Below are 23655 nucleotides of genomic sequence, written 5' to 3'. Positions count from 1 at the left end.
AAGTGACAAAGATTGTACATAAAGAAAGAAAGTGAGAACCCGTATGTATGGATAGCAAACATGACCATGAAACTACAGGCAATAAATGTGATTTGTTTCTGTGATCTCAGACACAGCATTTATATAGGACTGAACTGGGCATGCCCGACGTTCTAACACAGGGATCAGAAAACTTTTGGCACTCCAGCTGCTGTGAAACTACAACCATGATCATAGTACTAATATTGTAAGCAGAATTACTACTTAGGCTACTTTCACACTTGCGGCAGAGGATTCCGGCAAGCAGTTCCATCGCCGGAACTGCCTGCCGGATCTGGCAATCCGGACGCAAACGGATGCATTGCAATACCGGATTCATCTTTCCGGTTGTCATTTGGAAAAACGGATCCAGTATTTATCTTTTTCACATTTTTAAAGGTCTTCACATGCGCAGAGAGCAAAACCGGATATGTTTTTTTCCAGAACACTTGGGGCCAGATCTGGCATTAAGGCATTTCAATGGAAAATAATGCCAGGGGCGGTATTTTCTCCGGCCAACAAACTCAAGAGGGACTGAACTGATGCATCCTGAACGGATTGCTCTCCTTTCAGAATGCATTAGGATAAAACTGATCAGTTCTTTTCCGGTATTGAGCCCCTAGGACAGAACTCAATACCGGAAAAGAAAAACGCTAGTGTGAAAGTACCCTTACTATGGCAATTGGCAAAGCTGAAGAGGTAATAAACTTTCTCCAACTCTATGTTGAGTCCAGCTGGCTCTCCCCTCTTGTGACAACCAATCTCACATGCACCCACAAATGTTCAGCGCACTGAAGCATTATATACATAGCAGCCTCCCATATACAGGCAAAGACATAGGAGAAGTCTACGGTTTACTGTAGTTTAAATGTATTTGCTGCCAATTTGCACAGAAGCTGTAACATCAATATCTTTGGTAGTTCTATGGCAACATATCAACATGGTTCATCCTATAAAAGTTACATAAGAGACTGATTAAAGAGAATCTCCAACCATGAAATGCAATGCAATCTTCAGGCAGCATGGTATAGAGCAGGATGAGCTGAGCAGATTGATATAGTTTTATAGGAAAAGGTCCAGTAAAACTTGTAATTTATACATTTAAACTTCTGCTCTTTCTATATTTAAAGGGGTATTTCAGTTATATGAAGTTATTTCCTATCCACAGGACTCCCCCGATCATGAGCATGGGAACCTTGTAACCTGTGGTGATCCCCAAAATGGTCAGGCATGCACCAAGCCGCTCCATTCCTTTCTATGGGTGTTCTGGAGATAGTGGAGCGCTCTACTCGGCTATATCTGGAACTCCCGTAGAAACGATTGAAGTGGCTGGGTCATGTCACTATATATCAATCTGCTCAGCTTTTCCTCCTCTATAAAATGCAACCTGCAGATTGCACTGCATTTTGTGGTGACAGGTTCCCTTAAAAACAAAACAAAAAAAAAAACAAAGGTATTTATGTAAAATTGTTCTATGTGCGTTTGTATGTATGTATAGAGGATTTACTGTAAACATGGTACAAAACAGCATAAACAGCATTATAGACTATGGACCCCCCAGTATGTTTAAACTTTTTCTATACAGTTAATGAAATGCTGCCTATAGGAAAATTTCACTCCTTTGAAGTTGTTTTAGAGTCGTAAACAAGGCTAGACTACTCTGTCACACAGTAACATCACATCCTGTCATGCTAGATATAATACAGTTGAAGGGTCACCATATCCATGCGTCAATACACAGTACTATCATAGGCTGGACGTGTAAAAACAGCAGACTGTCAGTCTAGGACCACACTGTTCAGGAAAAGATTAAATGAAGGCTCCTCAGTCCCAATGTGCCCTTTTTAATATTCGTGTCTTCTTATGTACCAGAGGGACTTTGAACCCCTCTTGTGCAGTACGAGTGTGATCGTTATGTTTGCACCCCCTATAGTTATAACACTGTGTTCAACTTTTACTGCACCAGTTATAATGCTAGCAAGAGGAAATGAGAGACGTATCTCCTCGTAACCCAAGCTCTAATGTACTGGGACTACTATATGCTTATCTCTGCCCAATATTTTGGGTCTCTTCTAATTGGTCTGGGGGGACCAGGTTTGCAACAAAGCAGAATATGCATAGTCTAATTCATTGGTAGTAGGTCATCTAATGAGAATTATTGTGCTTGCCTTTCATGTCAAGAGGATACATTAGTAAACTGGATAAAACACCATGACAAGCACCATCATAACTCCTAGGCAGTGTGCCCCTGTCTTAGGTCTCATGCACAAGACCGTATGCCCTCCGAGACATATGGTCCATGAGCGGGCCATATGTCCCAGAGCGGCATACATCGTGTGCCACGGGAGCACATAGCATCATAAGTTACTATGATGCTGTTCGCTCCCATGCGCACAATGTATGCCGCTCCGGGACATATGGCCCACTCACGAACCGTATGTCTCGGAGGGCATACGGTCGTGTACATGAGCCCCTAGTGTTATGTTTAATACTGATCTTTCACCCCTATATTCAATCACTTGACAGCTCATGCCACCTGCTCCTTAAAAATACCCCTAGAATCCTCCCATTTCTTGCTGTAAAACTTTGTTTTCCTGGCCCATTCTCATCTTGATTAACACATACTGTAAGTGAGAGGGCTTCATCTTACTAAACTCTCCTGGCTCCAATCTATTCTAAATGCAGCAACCAGGCTCATCTATCTGTCCAACTGCTAAGCCAGCGGATCCAGTCGGTCACTACACTGGTTACAAATACAGTACAGAATTCAGTTTAAACTCACTCTCACCCACAAAGCAGTACTACTGGTTCCACTACATGTAGCTCCTCATCTCCATCTACTACCGTACCTATGCACTCTGTTCTCTCAATTTACAACCAATATCCACCATAATCCAAACTCTCACTCCCATCTCCAAGACTTCTCTCAGGCTTCACCAGTTCTCTGGAACTCCCTACCCCAAGCAATTAAGCCAATTCTCAACCTCCACAATTTTAGGTCCTCCATAAAAACATATCTCTTTAGGGTGGCCTATCATATCCCATAATGTAACTGTTCTCTATATACTTCTCATTCAACATTATCCCTCAGAACCTGAGCCCTTCTTCCATCAGTAACCACTAGTGATGATTGAGCATGCTCGGCCGAACACCTGTTCGGCTCGAGCATCTCGATGCTTGGCACATGGCGGTACTCAGCCGAGTACCGCATGTGCTCGAGCGCAATGCTCGAGTCTCCTCCTTGCATGTTTCTTGGCTGCTACGCAGTCAATAAACATGCGGGTAAGTGCTGCCCTCACTGTAATGCCATAGCCATGTTGGATACTGGCATTAAAAGGATTGGCTGGCCGGAACGCGTCACACGATGACACGTGTTTAGCTCAGTCTTAGGGTCGATTCACACATCTGCAAAATGGGTCTGCAATTTTGCGGAACAGGTGCAGACCCATTAATTTTCAATGGGGCCGGAATGTGCTGTCCGCATCTGCATTTGTGGATCTGCAAAAAAATAGAACATGGTCTGTTCTTGTCCGCAATTGCGGACAAGAAAAGGCATTTTCCATAAAAACGCGGAACGCACATTGCCGGATCCGCAAAACACATATGGATGTGTGTACGGACCCTTAGTCATGGAGAGCTGAGCATAGCAAGGGAAAGACAGTGTAGGGAAAGTTACTGGAAGATTTTTCTAACAAAAAATTTTCAGAGACCATAAAAGTCCTTTTATGGACTATTGTGTGTGACAGCATCAATATATATTTTTTGTGCTAAACAGCATCTAATAGGCCGCTGCAGACAGTTAAATTATGTATGCCACATCTCCTGTGTAAAGTGTGCGCATCCCTAAAATATCTGTGACATTCAGTGTACTTTTTCCGTAGACGGTGTCAGCTACGGACAGTGAGATTAGCTGCGTCACATCTTCAGTGTAACGTGTGCACTTCAAAAAATGTTCTGTGACTTACAGTGCACTTTTTTAGATTTGCAACCATACTCCCCCCAGAACCCAAAGACTTTGGTTTCCCGGAAGCAGCTCGGCGGGTCATAGGAATACCGCCGAATGTCATCGTTTATGGTTGGAACTACGATGGTATCCGATTGCCTTCGAACCTCCGACATTCGTTTTTGATTAATGAAAACATTCTTGGCAAATGCTTTTTGCTTTGGTTAGTCTTGCGCTGGTCCAAGAATTTCACCTATAGCGGCGCAATACGGATGCCCCCAGCCATCCCTCTTAATCATGGCCCCAGTTCCGAAAACCAACAAAATAGAACCAGAGTCCTATTCCATTATTCCTAGCTGAAGTATTCAGGCGACCCGGCCTGCTTTGAAAACTGTAAATTTTTTCACTGGTCGGCTAAGCAGCAGGCACTCTCCCATAATTTTTTAAATGATCAGCTCAGCAGCAGGCCCTCAACCATAATTTTTTAGAGGGTCAGCTCAGCAGCAGGCCCTCGTGTATAATTTTTTAGAGGATCAGATCACCTGCAGGCCCTACCATATAATGTTTTAGAGGGGCAGCTCACCTGCAGGCCCTCACCTACAATCTTTAAGAGGGTCAGCTCACCTGCAGGCCCTCACCTAATTATACCTAATAGGCAATTTGCACACATGCTGCCTTGCTTGGAAGTGGTAGCCGTAGCAGTTTCTCAAGCTCTTTCTCCGGAATCAAACCCTGATTCCCCGTTACCCATGGTCACAGTGGTTTGTGCTGAAAATAACATCGAAAGTTGATAGGGCAGACATCCGAATGGATCGTCGCCGTAACAGGGACGTGCGATCGTCCCCAGATTATCTAGAGTCAACAAAGAGGCAGCAGGCCCTCGTCTATAAATGTTTTAGATGGTCAGATCAGCAGGCTCTTGCTCCAAATGTTTTTAAGGGTCACCAGCAGGCCATCAATCATAAGTTTTCAAGGCTATGTATGATGCCCTCCTTTATGTGTAACAAAGGGTGTATTGTAGTGCTGCTTCCTTGTAATTTTTAGCAGCCCTTTTTACTTAGTGCATAGGCTTTATGAGTGTAGGAGTCCCACTACCTGAACAATTGTACCTCAATGTAAATGAGGCCCTCCTTTATGTGATATACAGGTTGTATAGGAGTGCCTCTTCCTTGTAATTTTTGGCAGCACTTGCATTTTATATACACGTAAATATACAGGAAAGAATGTTTCCTAACAATATTACCTCTAAAATCGATTTTATCTTTGGTATGGTGCGTATTATTGTCAGTCTGTAAAAGTGGCGTACTACTCGGACAACATCATTCCCAGCAGCAACCTGGGAGTCCAAGATGCATCCAGACATCCTCCCCATGCTATTCCCAAACCATTTCGGTGGCGTTTCCATCAATTTCTGACCTTTTTTCTATGAACCAGGCACCCTCCCCTCTTATGAGGGGGTGCCTGGTTTAATGCTTGGGTTCTCCCATTGACTTCCATCCCCATGTGTTTGGCCCAAGCCCCCGAACACTATGGTGCTCGATCAACACTAGTAACCACCACATCCCATGCACTCAGAAGTATATATTCATATATATATATATATATATATATATATATCTATATATTGAAGAAAGAATCCAGCGGGAGCACCATTCAGGAGATGGGTGCAATGTCCAACATAGGGTAACGGCATAGGGTTTTTTCGCTATATATATATATATATATATATATATATATATATATATATATTTTTAGTTAAGAGGCTAGGCCCATGTAAAAAACAAGCACTTCTTGCCTCCCCTATTTCCTTATAGATTGTAAGCCTGTGTGAGGTGGGCTTATTTTAATTCCTAGTTTGTTAGTGTATAATATTGGACTTTCTTTGAATATATACTCCGATTGTACAGTGCTGTGGAATATGTTGGTGTAATATAGAGATTATTATAATCATTTTCTTTATTCCTTACTATTAAAAAGGGTTGTACAGGGATGGAAAAGCATGTCTGATTTGCTCTAAAACAGTGCCACACCTGTCCACAGGTTGTGTGTGGTATTGCAGTTCAGTTACATTTACTTTAGTGTAGCCAGGCTGCAAGAAAAATCCGAATTAGCATTATGGGGGACATCTATCAAGACCAGCATTTTCTTCACTGGTCTTGCTTTGTCCTGCACAGCTGGAGGTTGCACCTAATTTATAGTGAGGCTCAGGCCTTGTGATGGATTTGTCGCATCCTCCAGCAGGCCGTGCGCCAGACTGAAAATCTACAGCAGTCTCTTAGCTGCATGAGAAAGCTGGCATGAATGAAGATAATTGTCACTGGCCTGCTGGACCCGCTCCCTCCCTGTCCTAGCTATGCTTATTTCTCAGAAAGTGGTCGAGGGCGGTGTAGAATTGCCACTTGTGCCAAACTTTTGTCAGAGTGGCATTAAAAAAGTCACAAACACAGGGTCTGTGACTTTACTTTTTTTCTCCTATGTTCCTAAATATTACTTTATAAGCAATTATATAGTTACTAATCGGGTTCACATATTGTGTCATGCCAAACACTGGAGTTCATTTTATCAAGTGTAAGGTGTTTTTTGTTGTTGTTTTTTTGCAGATAGGATGTGGACCCATTAATTTCAACGGGTCTGCAAAAAAAAATGCTGACAGCACACCGTGTGCTGTCCACATCCATATGTCCGTTCCGTAGCACCACAAAGAATATAGAGAATGTCCTTTTCTTGTCCAATTTGCGGACAAGGATAGTCATTGTTACCATGGATCCCCCCCCAAAAAAAACGGATGTAACACGGATGTCATTCATATTTTTTGCAGATCCGCATTTTGCGGGTTGCAAAATACATATGGGCATGTGCATGTAGCCTAAATTTGACAATGAATTAATGACAGACTGCAAACTATGCACCTAAACACTTTCCAATCCACCAAGAAGTAAGAAAATGTAAGCAATGTTATATCTTCCTTGAACCAATATGGATAGTGTTTATATCGGTGTTTATGAGTTGGTGACTAAATTTTTAGAAAAAAAAAATAAATGATTAAATGGTACTCGGATGTCCCCATAAAATATACATGGAATCATTATTACATCACACAATAGAACTGGACGTTTTTAGAACATTACATTTTTAGAAAAGTTATTAAAACGCTTACTAGGAAATCCAAAAACTCCTAAAGGAACCTGCCTGCCCATCACATTTCGCCTCAGTTACAAATCACAAGTCACTGGTTTGTCAATGGGTTAATAAATACGTCCCTCATTCAGTCCTGTCTCTGTACAGGATGGCATCTTTATATGGAGAAAGTAGAGCTATTCTATAGTCAAAGGGCCTTTAGAAATTGAAAAGACTGAACTAAAAATGTCATTGGGAGAGAAAATTTACTATCTACCCACATTTGCATGGCCAAATGGAAAGCCCAAGCTCTTGCTGACAATAGGCCAATATTCCATTTTGCTCACGTGCTGAGCTCTGCCTGTCAGGTCTTCCATATAGCAGAGCATTATAAAGTAAACAGATGGTTAATGTCTAACCCACAGGACTCGCTCATGGTCCCCTTCCATTTCAGTCACCTCAGTAAAAACGAAGTGTGCATGTTAACTTTTACCACTCAGACATGTATTTGGCAGCCTGAGGAATGACAGAGCCGCAATGGACCTTTGAAAGCTAGTGACCATAGGAAATTAGGTCTGGCAGGGATTTAACCCTTCATGAATCACTCTGGAAATGTTTTTTTTTTTTTTTTTTCCCCCGAACAAGTGTTCTACACATTTCAGATATGTTTGACATCTAATTAGTTTTTTTTTTTTTTTAAACAAGAAGCCAAAAAGGTACTATTATTCCTCCAAACAAAATACAAGGCATTGACTTCAACAAAACGGTTCTACGTGTGAACAGAAAAGCCTTCTGACAATGCCAGAGAATAACAAAAGGAAAACAAGGACAACGTGTATTCCTTTACTCCACAGGGGTCTTCTCCATTTGCGCACTCTTAAAAAAAAAAAAAAAAAAATCCTAAGAGCTTAATAAGAAGGGCCCTAAACTAATTGTAGGAAGTGCATAATAGAATTTGCCTGTAATAAGTTACAGGAATCCTCACTTCACACAAGGCAGATCAGCCTACTCATTTACTGTCTATTATGTCAAGCTCATCCTCAAGTGGGATTTTATTGTATACTATTTTATTGCTTTCATACCTTTTTAAACTGTTTGGCTGAGGTGGGGGGGAGTGACGGTCTGTAAAGAAATGCACTGAAAATCAGCAGAAAATTACACTTCAAGGAGTCCATGCAATTAAGGCTCATCTCATTATATGTGACAGTTTTATTACTGGCGGCCCTTGTTAACACATTGAGAACGAGCAGGGAGACAAGTGCACAACTTTGTTTGGATTTTACACTTTACAGCTTTATTGCAAATGTGCTAGAAAAATCATATCTTTCCACTTTTTGATTGGAAGCTCTTTTTTTTTTTTTTTTTTTTAATATCTCCCTTCTCTTTGTATTAGATCAGCCTACCTTTTATTGATATGGTTACAATTTACCCCCCCCCCCCACGTAGATGATACGGAAATAAAACTATCAGTAATTATAATGTAACTAAATAACTATAAATATATAAAACAAGGTAATACAGACTATATAAAGTATATGCAATTGTAACATCCACAGCCAGGCAGTTCTCTGGCATGAAGTGTGAACACAGCATTCTGGCATCACAGATGTGTTTTTTCACACTTGTGTCAGATCTTCCTATGCCTGAGAAAGCATGCTGATACCACACTAAAACAATTCCTCTAGCATAGGATTTATATTATATGATAGAGCCAGCCACAGAAGATGAATCACACACACAGTATCCTACATTCCAGCCAGTGTCCCCCCTTCCTCTCCAGCTTGCTTTCCCTCTCCATATTCTCATTTAATGACCCCTATACCTTCCTATGTTCCATTGTGTAGCAACCCAGTTTCCTCTGTCTCAGGGCTGCAGTATCACTCCATTTCCAGTAATGGCATGCTCACCTTTAGAACACACTGGCTACTTTTATTCTTTCCAGATTGAACCTTCTCTTAGTCTTTTTCTTTGTGATAACATCTCAAGTAAGTAAAACAAGCTTCCCCTTTAGACCTGCTTACCACCATAGAAATGAAGTAAAGCACTGCACACACTGGCACAAGTCCCAAGTATCATCAACATGCATTGTCTTAATGTTCCTTGTCAAATCACACAAAGCTATGAGCATACTGTATAGAAAACAATCAAGGACTTATGGGGTCAGCAGGCAGATACCATATAGAAGCAGCATCAATGCCCATTATTTGATCAAGGACCTCATTCAGCCACGTGTGATCAGATATGAACTTGTGCAGCAGTTAAGAAGTGATATCAGAAAAGGAATGAGCTTACCTCTGTAGGACAATTTGACCCTTGGCACATTAGTTTTGACATTCTGACAGTTCACCCTTGTTATTGATACTCCCAAGAAAAGAAATGCAATTCCAGTAAAAGAGCCCATGCTGAGGAGCAGTCTGGTCTGAAGGTCCCTCATGCAGCTTGCTGTCCCTGCTGCAGTCTTGGTGGAGTACAAGGGGGTCTTACAACTCGGGGAGGACAGGTGACTTAGGTCAGTCTCATTGCAGCAGTCTGGTTAGAAGAAATCCCATCATCTCTACTTGAGGAGCTGGCAAAAGAGTGGAAACTTCAGAGATCTGGAGGAATAATAAGGCAGCAGGCAGTGGATAATGAGGCACAACTGTTGTGTGGAAAGCAGAAATGAACCAGTGCTGCAGTGCTGGAGCTTAAAGATCCATTTGTTTCATAGGAGACCTGGTGGAAGAAACTAATCCTGTGCTTCAGTAAGTGTGTGGGAGCTGAATGAGAGCAAAATGCCCAGAGAGAAGCCCTGAGAGCAATGCTGCTGACTTTTCCTGTCCACATGCAGAGAGATGACACAGGATCTCCCAGACAGGTTTTCCCTACTACAGCAAACTGACAATGGGAGAACAGGCAAGCTCAACCCACTGCCTTTCCCTGCTGTCACACAACACATGCAAAACCCATCTAGGAGAGATGAGAGGAGGGAACAGAGACCTGCACCAAGCATGTGGAAGGCAAGGCAGCCCCTCACACATTTACCTTTAAAGGCACAAGCCTCAGTAGTTTCTGAAGTAACTAAGCCTCACTATGGACATAAAAGCAGTTAGAGGACATCTCCATAAACTTTATGAGGCTCATAATAAACCGTGGGCAGAGAACGTGTCTTTAAACATACAGCATATACATCTGGAATATTCAGCCATTTTCCCCAACGCACAACAATTGCGTCAAAGGCGCAAAAAGCATTTTAGGTTCTTCCAGCACGGTGCAAATAGTTTATGCTTATTAACCTATCATGTTCCTCACATTTCAGAGCCTGTGTCTCATAATCCCTTTCTTTAACATCTGATGTGGAACTGATACTTTTTATCATTGACCCCCCCCCTCCCATGTCTTTTTAAAGGGCCAAATTTCCTGCCAATCCTGGTGGGAATTCTCTAGTTTAGTGCTCTGTTCAAGACAAGGATTAGAAATCATATTTGCTGATTCTCCACAGGTTCCTAACCATTCAAACCTATCCAGACACTTGCAGCCTCTTCTAAATCCCTTGATTATTTCATTAGTCAAATGACACCGGTCTCCGCTCCCTGTGCTAGGCAAGAAAACGGAAGGTTTGCAATAATGTGTCAAATCCCCTTTCAATTGAGGAGATACAATTTTCCATGCTATGCTCCTAGTCAATTACTCCTGTAAACACGGGAGGAGGGGGCCTTTCACAAACGAGATAGTCAAAGCAGGTTAGACGCTTGCCCTCTAATATGGTTCAATTGAACAAATTGCAGGGGCTTTGAAATAATGTAATCTAATTGCGCCACCCTGTAACCGTCTCATGTCAATGCATGGAGACAGGAAAAAAAATTATCTACAAAAACTTTCACCCCGGCACGTCACCTTTTAAAAGCGGCGGAATTGTGCGATTTTAATTAATCAGTGCTAGAGCCTAATACTCTAAAGACTTAATTTCATGGTGAAGGAAAGCCCAGCGCATCCTGTCATCGGCGCTATTAATGGCTCCTTACAGTACACAATAGGGGAAGATGCAATGTTCACAAAGTCTTCTGCTTCCTGGCCCATGCTCGTCACTCCCACGGTTTTGCATCTACCAAACTCAACAATTCTATTGATCAGTGCGGTTACTGTGAAAAATAAAATGGCCGTTGATTATGGCGATTCCCACACTTGTTATATTTAGACGCTGGAATACTTTCATGCTTCAGGCATTGGATTAAAGGTCTTCAGTGACAAGAGGCTCCTGTCTGCGCTGGGGGGATTACCACAGACATTCACTTTGTAAAGGAATTCATGCCATTTTGAGATTATTTGCCTAATTAATTTTCCCCCCATTGTACAATTCAGAGCACGGTATACACAACACAAATGATGCTCCATTTTTTGGTGTGGAGCTGAAAATACCACACTGAATATGCAAATGGTGTCATTACATTACAGCCATCGTGAAGAAAGGTCACCATTCACCATCCTCTGCCGCACAGTAGTGAATCAAAGGATCCGCACATGGGAGTCATTTGTTCATCGTCTACTACATCATTACTTGTAGACTTAACCTTCGGAGTGTGTGCAGACACAAATACTGCACCGAGCGTATGTGGCCGCTTTATTAGGGTAATACTATACAAGTGCTGTGTAATAGATAGCAGGATGGGGGATGTTATTTGTACTTTGGGCAGAAGCATAAAGCACAGGCAAATCTTCACCAGATTTCATAAAGGGGTTGAGTTTTAACTGATGCCTTCAACCAGTCTCCAAAGTTGAAAGATTGGACACGTGGGAACCACCGGAGTGGTGAGGAGCAGGTAAGTATAAATATATCTAAATAGCAGAGGCAGGCTTCGGGCTTCAGTAAAAATTAGGTATTCACAAGCAGTGATGGTCAGTTCGCAGTATTCGCCAGCGAACACATGCGGGCTGCCATCTTTAGTAAGGTAGACTCAACCGTCCGGCGATGCACAGGTAAGCCCTTACTTGTGCCTGTGCCGGGAGCCGGTCCGAAATCAAATGCAGTCACCGGGAGCAGGCAGTTCTGAGAACAGGGGGGGCCTTCATCGGGCTGTTCTCGGAACGCCCAGTGACTGCATTTGATTTCAGACCGGTTCCTGGCACAGGTAAGGGCTTACCTGTGCATCGCCCAATGGGTGAGTCTACCTTACTAAAGATGGCAGCCCGCATGTGTTCGCTGGCGAACACTGCAAACTGACCATCACTTTTCACAAGCAACCCCTTTAAAGGGGTTTTCCCATCTGAGACAATAGGGGCATATCACTAGGATGGACCTGCACCTACACCGAGAACAGTGTCAGACTGTGCAAGTACACCCCCAACTGGTAAAACCCAGCTGGACCTTTATTGCAAACTACTGTGTGATGTTGAATCATAATAGTTTTTTTTTCCGGCTAGCATGGTACTATGCATTTCTTGCTACTCATTACAAACTGCTTAAAGATTAATTCAGATTTTCTAGCAGGAATAGCAAAGGAATAGCATAACAGAGTCATAAGAATAGATGCTCTAGAATGGAACATGAGATCCTTTGATTGCCCATATAATACACTGCAGTGCCTCTGTGCTGCAGCATAATATGTCAGTTACAGTACAGCCGCATTTACACTCCATCGATGAGCAGATATGAGCGATCCCCTCCACTGTATGAGGACGAGTGATGGCTACTGCCATTAGTCGTCATCATACAAACTCATTGTTTCTGGGCAGCAGAATACTGTTCGCACAACACAATCTGCTGCCCAGAAATGATGATTAAGGTGTCTGCACCAAAGATCTGCAGCACAGTTACATGGGAAGATTATCGGGAATGAGCATTCATTCCCTATAGTTGACCATGTAAATGCACCATTCCATGCCACAGTCAGTATTGATTATAGCATTTAAATAGTTAAAGAATGTCAGCAAACACTACGCTAATGATGGCAATGTGCTGTCAGGGAAATAGCAGGAAGGGGTAAAAAAAAAAAAAAGGTTATTAAAAACACCTATAAAAATGCCAAAAATGCAACAAAACAAGGTATATGAATCTAGTCTAATGTGACATGTGATAATCCAGAAAATCTGATAATTCAGCACTTTCTTCCGGCATAGAACTGCAGTATATCATGAGTATCAAACGTCCTTCCGATTGAAGAAGAAAAATAAAAGATAGCATATAGTGTAAGCTCCTGAGAACAGGGCCCTCCTTCCTCTTGTTTTTATTGTTGACTTGTTTGTTGCTATGTAATTTATGATGTTTGTACATGAACCCTCTGATTGTAAATTGCTGCAAAATATGTTGGTGTTATATAAAAAAAAAATTGTTATTATTATTATAGAAGATTTTGTATCAACATTATTTTCAGTCTTCTTACCTGTACACTCTTCAATATTCATCCAATAATCCTGAATGTTTGGTAATCCAACACCGATCAGTACCCACTGATGCCAGAATGGAGGGATTTTACAATGCCTGCTGTCAGGATCCTTCTCATTAGTGACTATATTATTATTTTTTTCTTGTGTTTAGATTTATTGCTGCATTTTTATCTTATGCTAAACAAAATAAAATGAAATGCAATGTGGGGGGAGCAGTGAAGGAAACAAAGCAGAGCCTCATTCAACAAAGAAAAGGCAAATGGCAAGAGCCCCCTACAGGTTTATGGAGTGGCAGATCTTAAGATAATGTAAAACATGGCAAGGAGGACAGATGTAGTTATTAGCACTAGAGTGCTAACAAGGTTAAGCAGAATGTAGAAGAACCATCAAAAAGCAGCTAGCCACAAACGTAGCTGCCACTGGAACATATCTAGTACATTAAAGAAGTTTCATATGCATAGTTTCACATTTACTGACATGCAACCCGTGTATACTGTTTGGTTAGTCACCGTATATTACAGTTTAATCAAGACAAAAAAATCCAATCAATCATTGTAGAAAAGAGTTTCTAAAACTTTGAGGAGATGCCCCTCTGCCGCTTTTCAGATGTAGAAAAGTCACAAACCCCAAGTTTGCAACTTTTTAAGCACCATTGCATCTACTGTACGTGTAGGCACAAGTGGTGATTCTATGGCACCTTTACTGCTTTCTCAAAAGGTGGTAGGTGGGGCGTGGTGTGTGAGGCCATCGCCCCGACTTATTTATCATCATTTACTCCAGGTTTTTGTGTAAATGATGACTGTAATCTACACTAGGTATGAGCTTGCGTCATGGGCGTAGCTAGAAGTGACTGGGCCCCACAGCTAGCTTTTGTATGGGGCCCCCCAACCCGCAACTCCCTCCTCCCATGCAAACCCCGCTCCTTTGGCTAGTCAAGATCGCAGACAGGGGTCAGGCCCAGGGGGGCCACAGACAGGGGAAGGGGGATGCAAGCAAAGGCCAGGGGGGTGCAGACAAGGGCCAGGGGCACAAACAAGGGACAGGTGGGGAACATACAAGGGCCAGGGAGGGCACATACAAGGGCCAGGGAGGTGCAGACAGGGACAGGGGGGGCACAGGCCAGGACTAGGGGGCACAGATAAGAGCCAGGGGCACAAAGTGAAATGAATAGGGTGCATACAAGGGCCAGGGGGGCACAGACAAGGGCCGGGGGCACAGACAAGGGCCAGGGAGGTGCATACAGGTGCCAGGAGGGCACAGGCCAGAGCCCGGTGGGTGCAGATAAGGGCCAGGGGGGGCACAAACAAGGGCCAGGCAGTTGCAGACAGGGGCCAGGGGGGACAGGCCAGAGTGAGGGGGGCACAGACAGGGGCCAGGGGGGCACAGGCCAGGGCCAGGGAGGTGCAGACAGGGCCAGGGGGGCACAGACAAGGGCCAGAGAGATGCAGACAGGGGCCAGGAGGTGCAGATAAGGGCACTGGTGCTCATACAGTGGTCAGGGGGGTGCAGACAGGGGCAGGTGGGGCACAGGCCAGGGGGGTGCAGATAAGGGCCAAAGGTGGCATAGACAAGAACCAAGGAGATTCAGACAGGGGCTGGGGGAGAGGGGCACAGACAGGGCCAGGGGGGTGCAGATAAGGGCCAAGGGGGCAGAGACAGGGGCCAGGGGGTGCAGATGAGCCAGGGGGGGGGCACAGGCCAGGGCCAGGGAGGTGCAGACATGACCTGGGGGGGCACAGACATGGGCCAGGGGGGAACAGGCCAGGGGGCGCAGATATAGGCCAGGGGCTGCACTGAAAGGGCCAGGGGGCACAGGCAGTGCACAAATACCTTAAAAGCCGAGGAGTGAGTGATGTGCGCTCGCTGATGTGCCGCTACCATGCTGCTCCTCTTGCCTGCCTCACTTCCTCTCTCTCCTGCCACACTCTCCAGTCTGGACAAGAACTTAGTAGGCACGCTTAATTAGCATAGCGCGCTAGTGGACGTCGCCGTGCACTATGCTGGCAGAGACAGGCAGTAAGGAAAATCAGCGGGGGGGATTGGCTGTCGGCGGTCAGGGACTGATGGTGATGTGACCGCACTGTAAGTGAAGGGCCCGGCCTGAGATGATCCTCATGTTGTCTGAAACTAAGACACTGCTCCCGGGGAGATGGGCCCCTTATCAGCCCGGGCCCCTTGTCAGCCGCTTCCCCGGTAGTTACTCCACTGGCTGGCGTAGATTTTAGTCAAGGTGCATGGACTTCTGAAAGATGTGCTTAGTTTATGAGAAGGCATGTGCAGGGGGACATCAAGACCGAAGTACTAACGGCGGTCGTGAAAAATGTCTGCCATATTGTTTAATCCATAAATTTAAAGCAATAAGTATCAAAAATTATAGTGGGCATCTAGAAATAAAACAGATTATGGTGTCACAATTATACTATTATAGACAAAGAACTAGCCCTGGGTTTGCCCTACACTGGCCTATGGGAGAAAATCCATATGTAAAGGTGCAGCCCTTAAAACCTGGCCATATGGAACCCTACTGTAATACAATTAATTAACCCTATTCATTTTACAATGTTTTATACAATTTTTGAGGGAAACTGAATGGGTTATAAACATATTTTTGCATTCATATGAATTACTACTTTCTTTCTACAACTAGGAAGTAAGGAGGAACTTTTAGTAAACCTACAATGGTATCATAGACAATTGTTCAAAAGCAATTCCATAATTACTGGAATAACAGGAATGCTTAGATGATAATGTTACAAGGCTCTAGGGCAGTGATGGCTAACCTTGGCACTCCAGCTGTGGTTAAACTACAAGTCCCAAGATGCCCCCCTTGCTTGGCTGCTCTCAGAACTCTGTAGAAACAAATGGAGCTTGCTGGGAGTTGTAGTTTCACCACAGCTGGAGTGCCAACAGCTGGAGTCCCAAGGTTAGCCATCACTGCTCTAGGGAATTCAGATTGCTCTTGTATTTTTTACTAAAAATAGATAATTTGTATCATGCCAACAAAAGATTGTATGCAGATGGAATCCTTGGGAACTTTGAATTAGGACTTGTGCATATGGCCGTATTATACAGTAGCTCTGCTTTGTACAGGGCTGGAATAGGGCTGGCATAGAAGTTCATGAGCCCCGGAGGTCCATGAGTCACACAGAGCTTCTTTTCTACCAGATTTCTACCTAGAAGAACTGTGAGACTCTATTTATATGAAGATCTTCTCCTCTAGAGGTACTCTTTCTACAAGAGACTATCTTCTTAGATGAGGAGCCTGTGGAGCATGTACAACCATACATGAAGTCCATAGGGTTTTATTCTAAGAAGCTGTACTTGCTCCATGACCTGTCATACAGGCTCCATGCATAAATTATGCTAAATATGTTGGGCAGAGAAGGCCCTGTCCATTGCCATAAGTCCCACCTACTTGTTTTCAAAAAAATGCTGCGAGCGATGGAAATCTTGAAAAGTTGCAAATTTTGCACAAAATGGACATAATACTGTTTGGTCTAAATATTGCAACTTTTGTACACCAGCTTAGTATTAGTTGCATATCTGTTCACAATTGACTTTGTTGGTAACAGCCTTACCCTACATACATCTACTGCAGAAAAGCTAATCAGACAGGACCCAGACTGGAAACCTGATCAAACATCTCTCGAGAGACCTGAGCATTGCTGTCCACTGACGGCCCGTATTCAACCTGACAGAACTTGAGAGGACCTTCAGATAAAAATGGCAAAAATACCCAAATTCAGGTGAGTAAACCATGTGGAATCATACCCAAGAAGACTGGAGGCTGTAATCACTGCCAAAGGGGCTTCCACTACGTAAGTACTGATTGAAGGGTCTGAATATGTCCATGCATATCTAAATATCCCTTAAACGAATAGGCAAGGAAGAATATGATGAAATCACAGCCTGTGGTTCATTATCACATAGAAGAATGTGTTGTGCATTAATCATCAGGTCCCCAAATTACACTGGACACCAAACTGCTTTGTAAGATGGTTAAAAAGAGTCATTGACGGCCTGACAGAAACAACTGGTGGTGTATTTGTCACTCTTTAGAATGTGACGTGAGGCTGCATACTGATGGATGGCATTGTGCACTTGGTAAAATCATCTGGGCCTAGTCAAAATATCACTGTATATATATATATATATATATATTCTATTTTAATGGAATAGACAATGTTTAACCGATTATAGCTGTTAAGTAGTGTTATTTTTATGTGGCGTTGTTAAGGGTCAAAGTCCGGAGATTTGCAGGATTGAGCGTGGTAAGTGCTCAGTCTTCTTGATTATAGAATCCCATTAAAATGTAATCTGGGGTCTTGCTGGAAGTAATCTACAAACATCACTATCCATACCTAGAACTGTAGACAAAGATTAAGTTCTAGGAGTGTTGTAAAAAACAACTGAATAAGTTTAGCCGAAGCTGAGCTTCCTAAGAGATTTTCAGACCGGGAATTTTATACAGAAATCAATCGTAAATAAGAATGCTTTGTATGGGAACACTGATGCATCATACAACCTATTTATACTGATGTATTACATAGGTTTTTAGAGTTTTTTTATGATGATTAACTTCTTTCCTCTGCTCTGGTAATTTAATGGGGATTTGTTCTGCTTTACTTGATCCAGTTCTCGACTGCATGAAATAGCTAGTTCATCCTGTCATGCTAGAGGTACATAAGTGACATTCTAATGACAGATGACTACAGGTGCCATGTTGCCTGTTGTCGCCTGTTGTGTTAGAAGGACTACATGACAGACATGGATGCAGCTTGCTGTATCTTCAAAGTAATGGTTGAGCCAAATGTATATGTATAAATATTTGGAGCTACCAGCACAGGCAAGATCATTATCCATACCCCAACCCTCCAATTTACAAAGATAGGGGCTCATCATGATATTGTTGAGTCTAGAAGTAGTTATCTACCCTCATTTATTAATGACCTACTGTGCTTTAAATCCTATACTACCATATTTTCAGATAACTCAATGCATGAGAATTGCAATATCCACAGTGTATCTACTAGTGTTTTTTTTTTTAGACGTTGACTTTTGATTGCCTATCCTAAGGAAAGGTTCTCAGTATTTGGTTGCTGGGGGTCATATACCTGGCATGACCCGATGATCAGCTGTTTGAAAAGCCTGTGGAGCCCTGATGAGTGCTGTAGCCTCTTCACAGCTTACCATGCACAGTGCTGTACACTGTGTAGCCGCTGTGCTTGGTATTGCAGCCTAGACTCATTCACTTGAATAGGGTTGCGCTGCGCCTAGCCATGTGATTAATGAACTGGCCTAGGAACTCACCAGAGTGCCGCAGCCTATTCAAACAGCTGATCGCCAGGGGTGTAGGGAGTTGGACCCTTACCAATCAGACTTTGATGATGTGCCCTAAAGATAGGCTATGAGTTTTGAAACTCTTGGAAGACCCTTTTACATTTATCCTCTCAGATGTTATATGGGCATCGCTTTGCAACTGTCCTTATGATCCATTTGTTTTCTGTAGGGAAGCACCCAATAAATTAGTATATGAGTATTTACAGCTTTATGTCATGTTTCCTGACTGTGTATGTATGTGATATTCCTATATGTTATACTCCCTACCCAGCAACCACATCAGAAGCTATTTGCCCAGCTATCAACAAATACCCATGTAGCCCCTGAAAATACTGATTACAGATGAAGCTACACTTTAGTATTATACTGTCATTGCCTTTGTCGGTTGTTTTAAAATGTAACTGTTGTTGGTTTAAAGAGTCTTCCATTAAAGCTGAGTGTTACTACAGGCCCTTTACACTGCTCAATTGAGCAGACGATTGTTGGAAAGGAAGCGTTCCTTCCCATAAATCACCTGCTTGTTAGTGAAGGAGCCGCCGGCATGTAGATATCCTCCACAGTATGAGGAGGATCGATCGCTAATGCCATTACTCTTCCTTATACAGAATCATTGTTTGCCAGCAGAAACGTGCTGTTTAGACGGCAGACGATGACTTAGGCCCCTTTCAGAAGGGCGAGAATTCCGTGTGGTTGCAGTGCGTGAGGTGAACGCATTGCACCTGCACTGAATCTGGACCCATTCACTTCAATGGGGCTTTTCAGATGAGCGGTGATTTTCACGCATTACTTTTGCGTTGCGTGAAAATCGCAGCATGTTCTATATTCGTTTTTTTCACGCAACGGAGGCCCCATAGAAATAAATGGGGATGCGTGAAAATCGCATAGCATCCGCAAGCAAGTGCGGATGCAATGCGATTTTCACACATGGTTGCTGGAGATTATGTTAGTAAATTGATAAAAGTCAATTTACTGTATTATTTTCCCTTATAACATGGTTATAAAGGAAAATAATAGCATTCTTAATACAGAATGCTTAGTAAAATGTTGCTTGAGGGGTTAAAAAATTACAAATAATTAACTCACCTCATCCACTTGTTTGCGCTCCCGGCATCATCTTCTTTCTTCGTCTTTCAGGACCTGCAAAAGGACCTTTGATGACGTAATCGTGCTCACCACGTGGTGAGCGCGGTGACGTCAGCGCAGGTCCTGCTGAATGAAGATAGAAGATCCTAAGTCATCAAGATTACATCATCAAAGGCCCTTTTGCAGTTCCTGAAAGATGAAGAAAAAAGACGATGTCGGCAACGTGAACAAGTGGATGAGGTAAGTTTTTTTTTTTTTTTAACCCCTTAAGCAACATTTTAGTAAGCATTCTGTATTAGGAATGCTATTATTTTTCTTTATAACCATGTTATAAGGGAAAACAATAAAATGAATAGAACACCTAACCTAAACCCGAACTTCAGTGAAGAAGTTTGGGTTCGGGTCTGGGTACCGCATTCAGCTTTTTTCTCACGCACGTGCAAAATGCATTGCACTCCCGAGGAAAAAACTGACTGCAATTGCGTGCCTACTCGCGCGGGTTTCCCGCAATGCACACGCAACGCAACCGGATCTAATCCGGGACGCCCGTGTGAAAGAGACCTTAGACAACCACATCAAAGATCCAATTAACTGATGACCTAGTGTTTTGCTCATTCATCAGGTAATTGGCGGTACCTTTACACTGGCAGATCAAAGCTAACTAGCAGGCGAGGACGGGAACGAGCCTGCCTAGCATCGCGGGTGATGCTAGGGAGGCTCGTCCCTGCCTGCCATTGGTTGCTTTCCCCCAACACCGGATGTTTTTATCTGCGCACGGGGAGAAGCAGTAGCGGCGGTGCGGGGACCAGAAACGGCGCAGGGAGCCAGGTAAATATATTGACTGTGATGGGCCCGGCATATGGGGGACATTTTTATAGTATTGGATAACCCTTTTAAGGAGAGTCTGTCTTCAGTCTTCAGCATTTTACTGAGCATTTAAAATGTGTAACAAGTCAGATAGGTAGGGTGATGGGCAGTGATAGTTAGGCCACATGCCCATGGTCAGAGACTGAGGTAGTGACAAGAGGTGTCTGGAAGCCTCTGCTTGTTACACACAGGCATTTTCTGGAGACTAAAGACAGATTCTCCTTAGAAATGCAGATTATTTACACCCTATTTTCGAGTACAAAGAAACATCTTTCCCTAATGACGTATATAACAAAAATGTTTAACATCCCTGTCCCTACACAATATTAAAAATAAACCAAAACAACAATTGCACATTAATTTCTTCATGTGGTATTGTTGATATGGCATATTATCTTGACAGTTTTTTTCACACATGGAAGTCATTTGTTTAACTTAAAATTGCAGCAAAACTGCAACTTTTTTCCAGCAATTTGGAATACTCTAGCAAAAAACACAACCTTCATGTGTAAGCAAACCCTAAAACTATTTTCACACAACATTATTTTGCTCAACATCAAAACCAAAACCAAGATTCGGACCTACAGTACATAGGGAAAAACTAGTGTAGGTTCACACATGGGGATATCTGTGCAAATCCATAGCATTTCCCAAAACCAGTAAAGTGGAGGAGATTTTAAGAAAATTTATACACAGAGTATGAAAAACAATCCATCACGTGGATTGACCTGTAGTGCAGATTTTTTTTGTACACTTAATTTACACGGCGGATTTCTACCCCAGATTTCACCCTTTGTTATGCATAAGATGAAATTAATGGTAAATCCATACCAAAATCCATTACAAATCCGCATGTAGCACTTGCAGACTGGAATCCTGTGTACCCTAATGGAAACACTTGCATGTCTTCCCCACTTTGGACACCTTATTTTGGCGTACAGATACCAAATACTGACCAAAATAATACGGTTTCGAGGTGGTCTAAAGGTGGGCATGCACTAAAAGTTTCAGAAGACCTCTATCTGAATGACCTGCCATTTTCCATTGGTCTATGACGGTTATCATGCTGCATGACAGCGTCATAACATAAAACAATAGCTTGGTACCCACTAGCCAATTGTTCTCTTCATTACACTGTTAACTGGGTCTCTACCGAGGCAGTAATTTCATATTTGGTTTGAGCATGTCCATGGTGTTTATGCATCATTGTGATGATTGACTTCTCAATCAAGTGCCTTCTACAACTCCACTAACAAAGACCAAAAAAATACAACATGGAAGATTGACTTTTCACAGATATCTGCCTTCCGTCAGCCTCTGTCACACTATTTAAGTTAGCAGAGACATAAATAATCCTTTATGACCATCTCAAATCTGTATTGTATAGGCCATCAACTAGTGTTGAGTGAAGAAAAGCATTCAAAGTACAATTTGGTCCAAAGTTTAGGAAAACTTTCATTTGCAATTAATCAGATTTTTCTCGCGCTTCGTGATAACGAATCAGGTTTTCCTAAAATGGCGGCTGCACATGTTCAAAATTAAACCAAGTGTAGAGAAAAAAAGCCCGGGAACGCAAGATCACCCATAATTCCATGCAGCCAGCCAATCCGCAGATAGCCATCCCCTGTGATGTCAGAGCCCTGTAAAACACTCATCCCACATGGTCTCTGCCATTATCCTGTGAGCTGAGAGATGTGGTAAGCGCTTATGTGCTAGGGACAGTGTTGCTGAAAATGACTAATAGAAGAATATTGGAGAGGGACAGTGCAGGGAGACTTATTCTGTGTCAGTTTTATTTATTTATTCGTTCATTTACTTATAACTTACTTATTCCTACATCAGCCATAAACTAAGATATGTAATTCATTACCAATAAGATGGAAGCCTTTATTATTCCACGGTCACCGTGCCATCCAATACCATCTGTGCCCCTTAGAGAGCCAGGGTCTTAATGATGACCACCCTCATTTTTGCTGGCTTTACTTCTTCCAAATCACCTTTCTTGATCTTCATGTCCTAGAAAAGTCAGCAAAATTCAGAGAGAGAAGGAACTGGATGTTCCTGATGACATATTCTCATCGATATTAGATGATGTTGAAAAGAAGGAAAAGCAGATGGCAGAAGAAGGGCTCCCATCTGAAGGACAGAAGAGCTTTGGTGTTGGAGAAGTGAGTATCTGATTAATATTCTGTGTTTACTGTCAAATAACCTGCAGGTGATTGCAGGTAAGAACAGCAATAATATGCATAGTGTGCCCTCCCTAACCAGCTAAACCCCCTACCAGCAACAGCCCCTGTTTAAAGGGACATTATAGGTGCTGCATGGCCATTAACAATGAAGAAGGACTGTACAGTGCAGTCTCCATTATTACCGGTAAATGAAAAGCAGCTGCAGTTCTTCACCACAGCATGGCCGCAATCTGCCTGCAGCTTGGCCGCTTCATGTGGCCATACCCTAAGGCAGAGTGGCCTGGGTATACCCGATTATTGCCATTCTTGACAAATTAATTTGTAACAAATCTAATTTCTTGACGTTGCAAAAATATATTTTTTTCAAAACTTCACTCATCTCTACCAGCCCCTCTTAATAACATAATATTGTGATGATTTGTAACTTATGAATAGCATGCATTTGGATATTATATTCTTCAGGTGACCAGATTATCCTTCTCAATCAGTAAGTACGTCATCCTACCACACTCTATAGAATTACATTTAATTGATAAACTCCATTAAGCGGTAAATGGTCCACAGGAGGCAATGCTTTATTTTTGTTCCAGCTCGCTTAATGGGCCACAAGTGCATTGCCAATAAGTAACACTCATAACGGCATGCCATACTAACATTCTTAGGTTATTCAAAGATGTAATGTTATGCCAGGCAACCATATAAACTGAACTGAAATCTTTTTTGCAATGTTATGGCAAG

General features: G+C 42.7%; 1 protein-coding gene across 1 annotated transcript in view; it reads right to left on the bottom strand.

Annotated features, from left to right (window-relative positions):
* The window catches only part of SEMA3A (semaphorin 3A), a 232949-nt gene extending 223018 nt beyond the window's left edge, over positions 1 to 9931 (bottom strand). The window contains exon 1 of the mRNA XM_044280112.1: positions 9371 to 9931. Coding sequence (XP_044136047.1) covers positions 9371 to 9512 — 142 coding nt within the window. The 5' untranslated portion in view covers positions 9513 to 9931. The remainder of the gene's footprint in view (positions 1 to 9370) is intronic.
* Positions 9932 to 23655: the final 13724 nt, after the last annotated feature.

The sequence above is a fragment of the Bufo gargarizans genome, chromosome 2 (genome assembly GCF_014858855.1).
Source record: "Bufo gargarizans isolate SCDJY-AF-19 chromosome 2, ASM1485885v1, whole genome shotgun sequence".
NCBI classification, from domain to species: Eukaryota; Metazoa; Chordata; class Amphibia; order Anura; family Bufonidae; genus Bufo; species Bufo gargarizans.
Note: the sequence above shows the minus strand (reverse complement) of the source record. Positions and strands in the feature narration are given on the sequence as shown.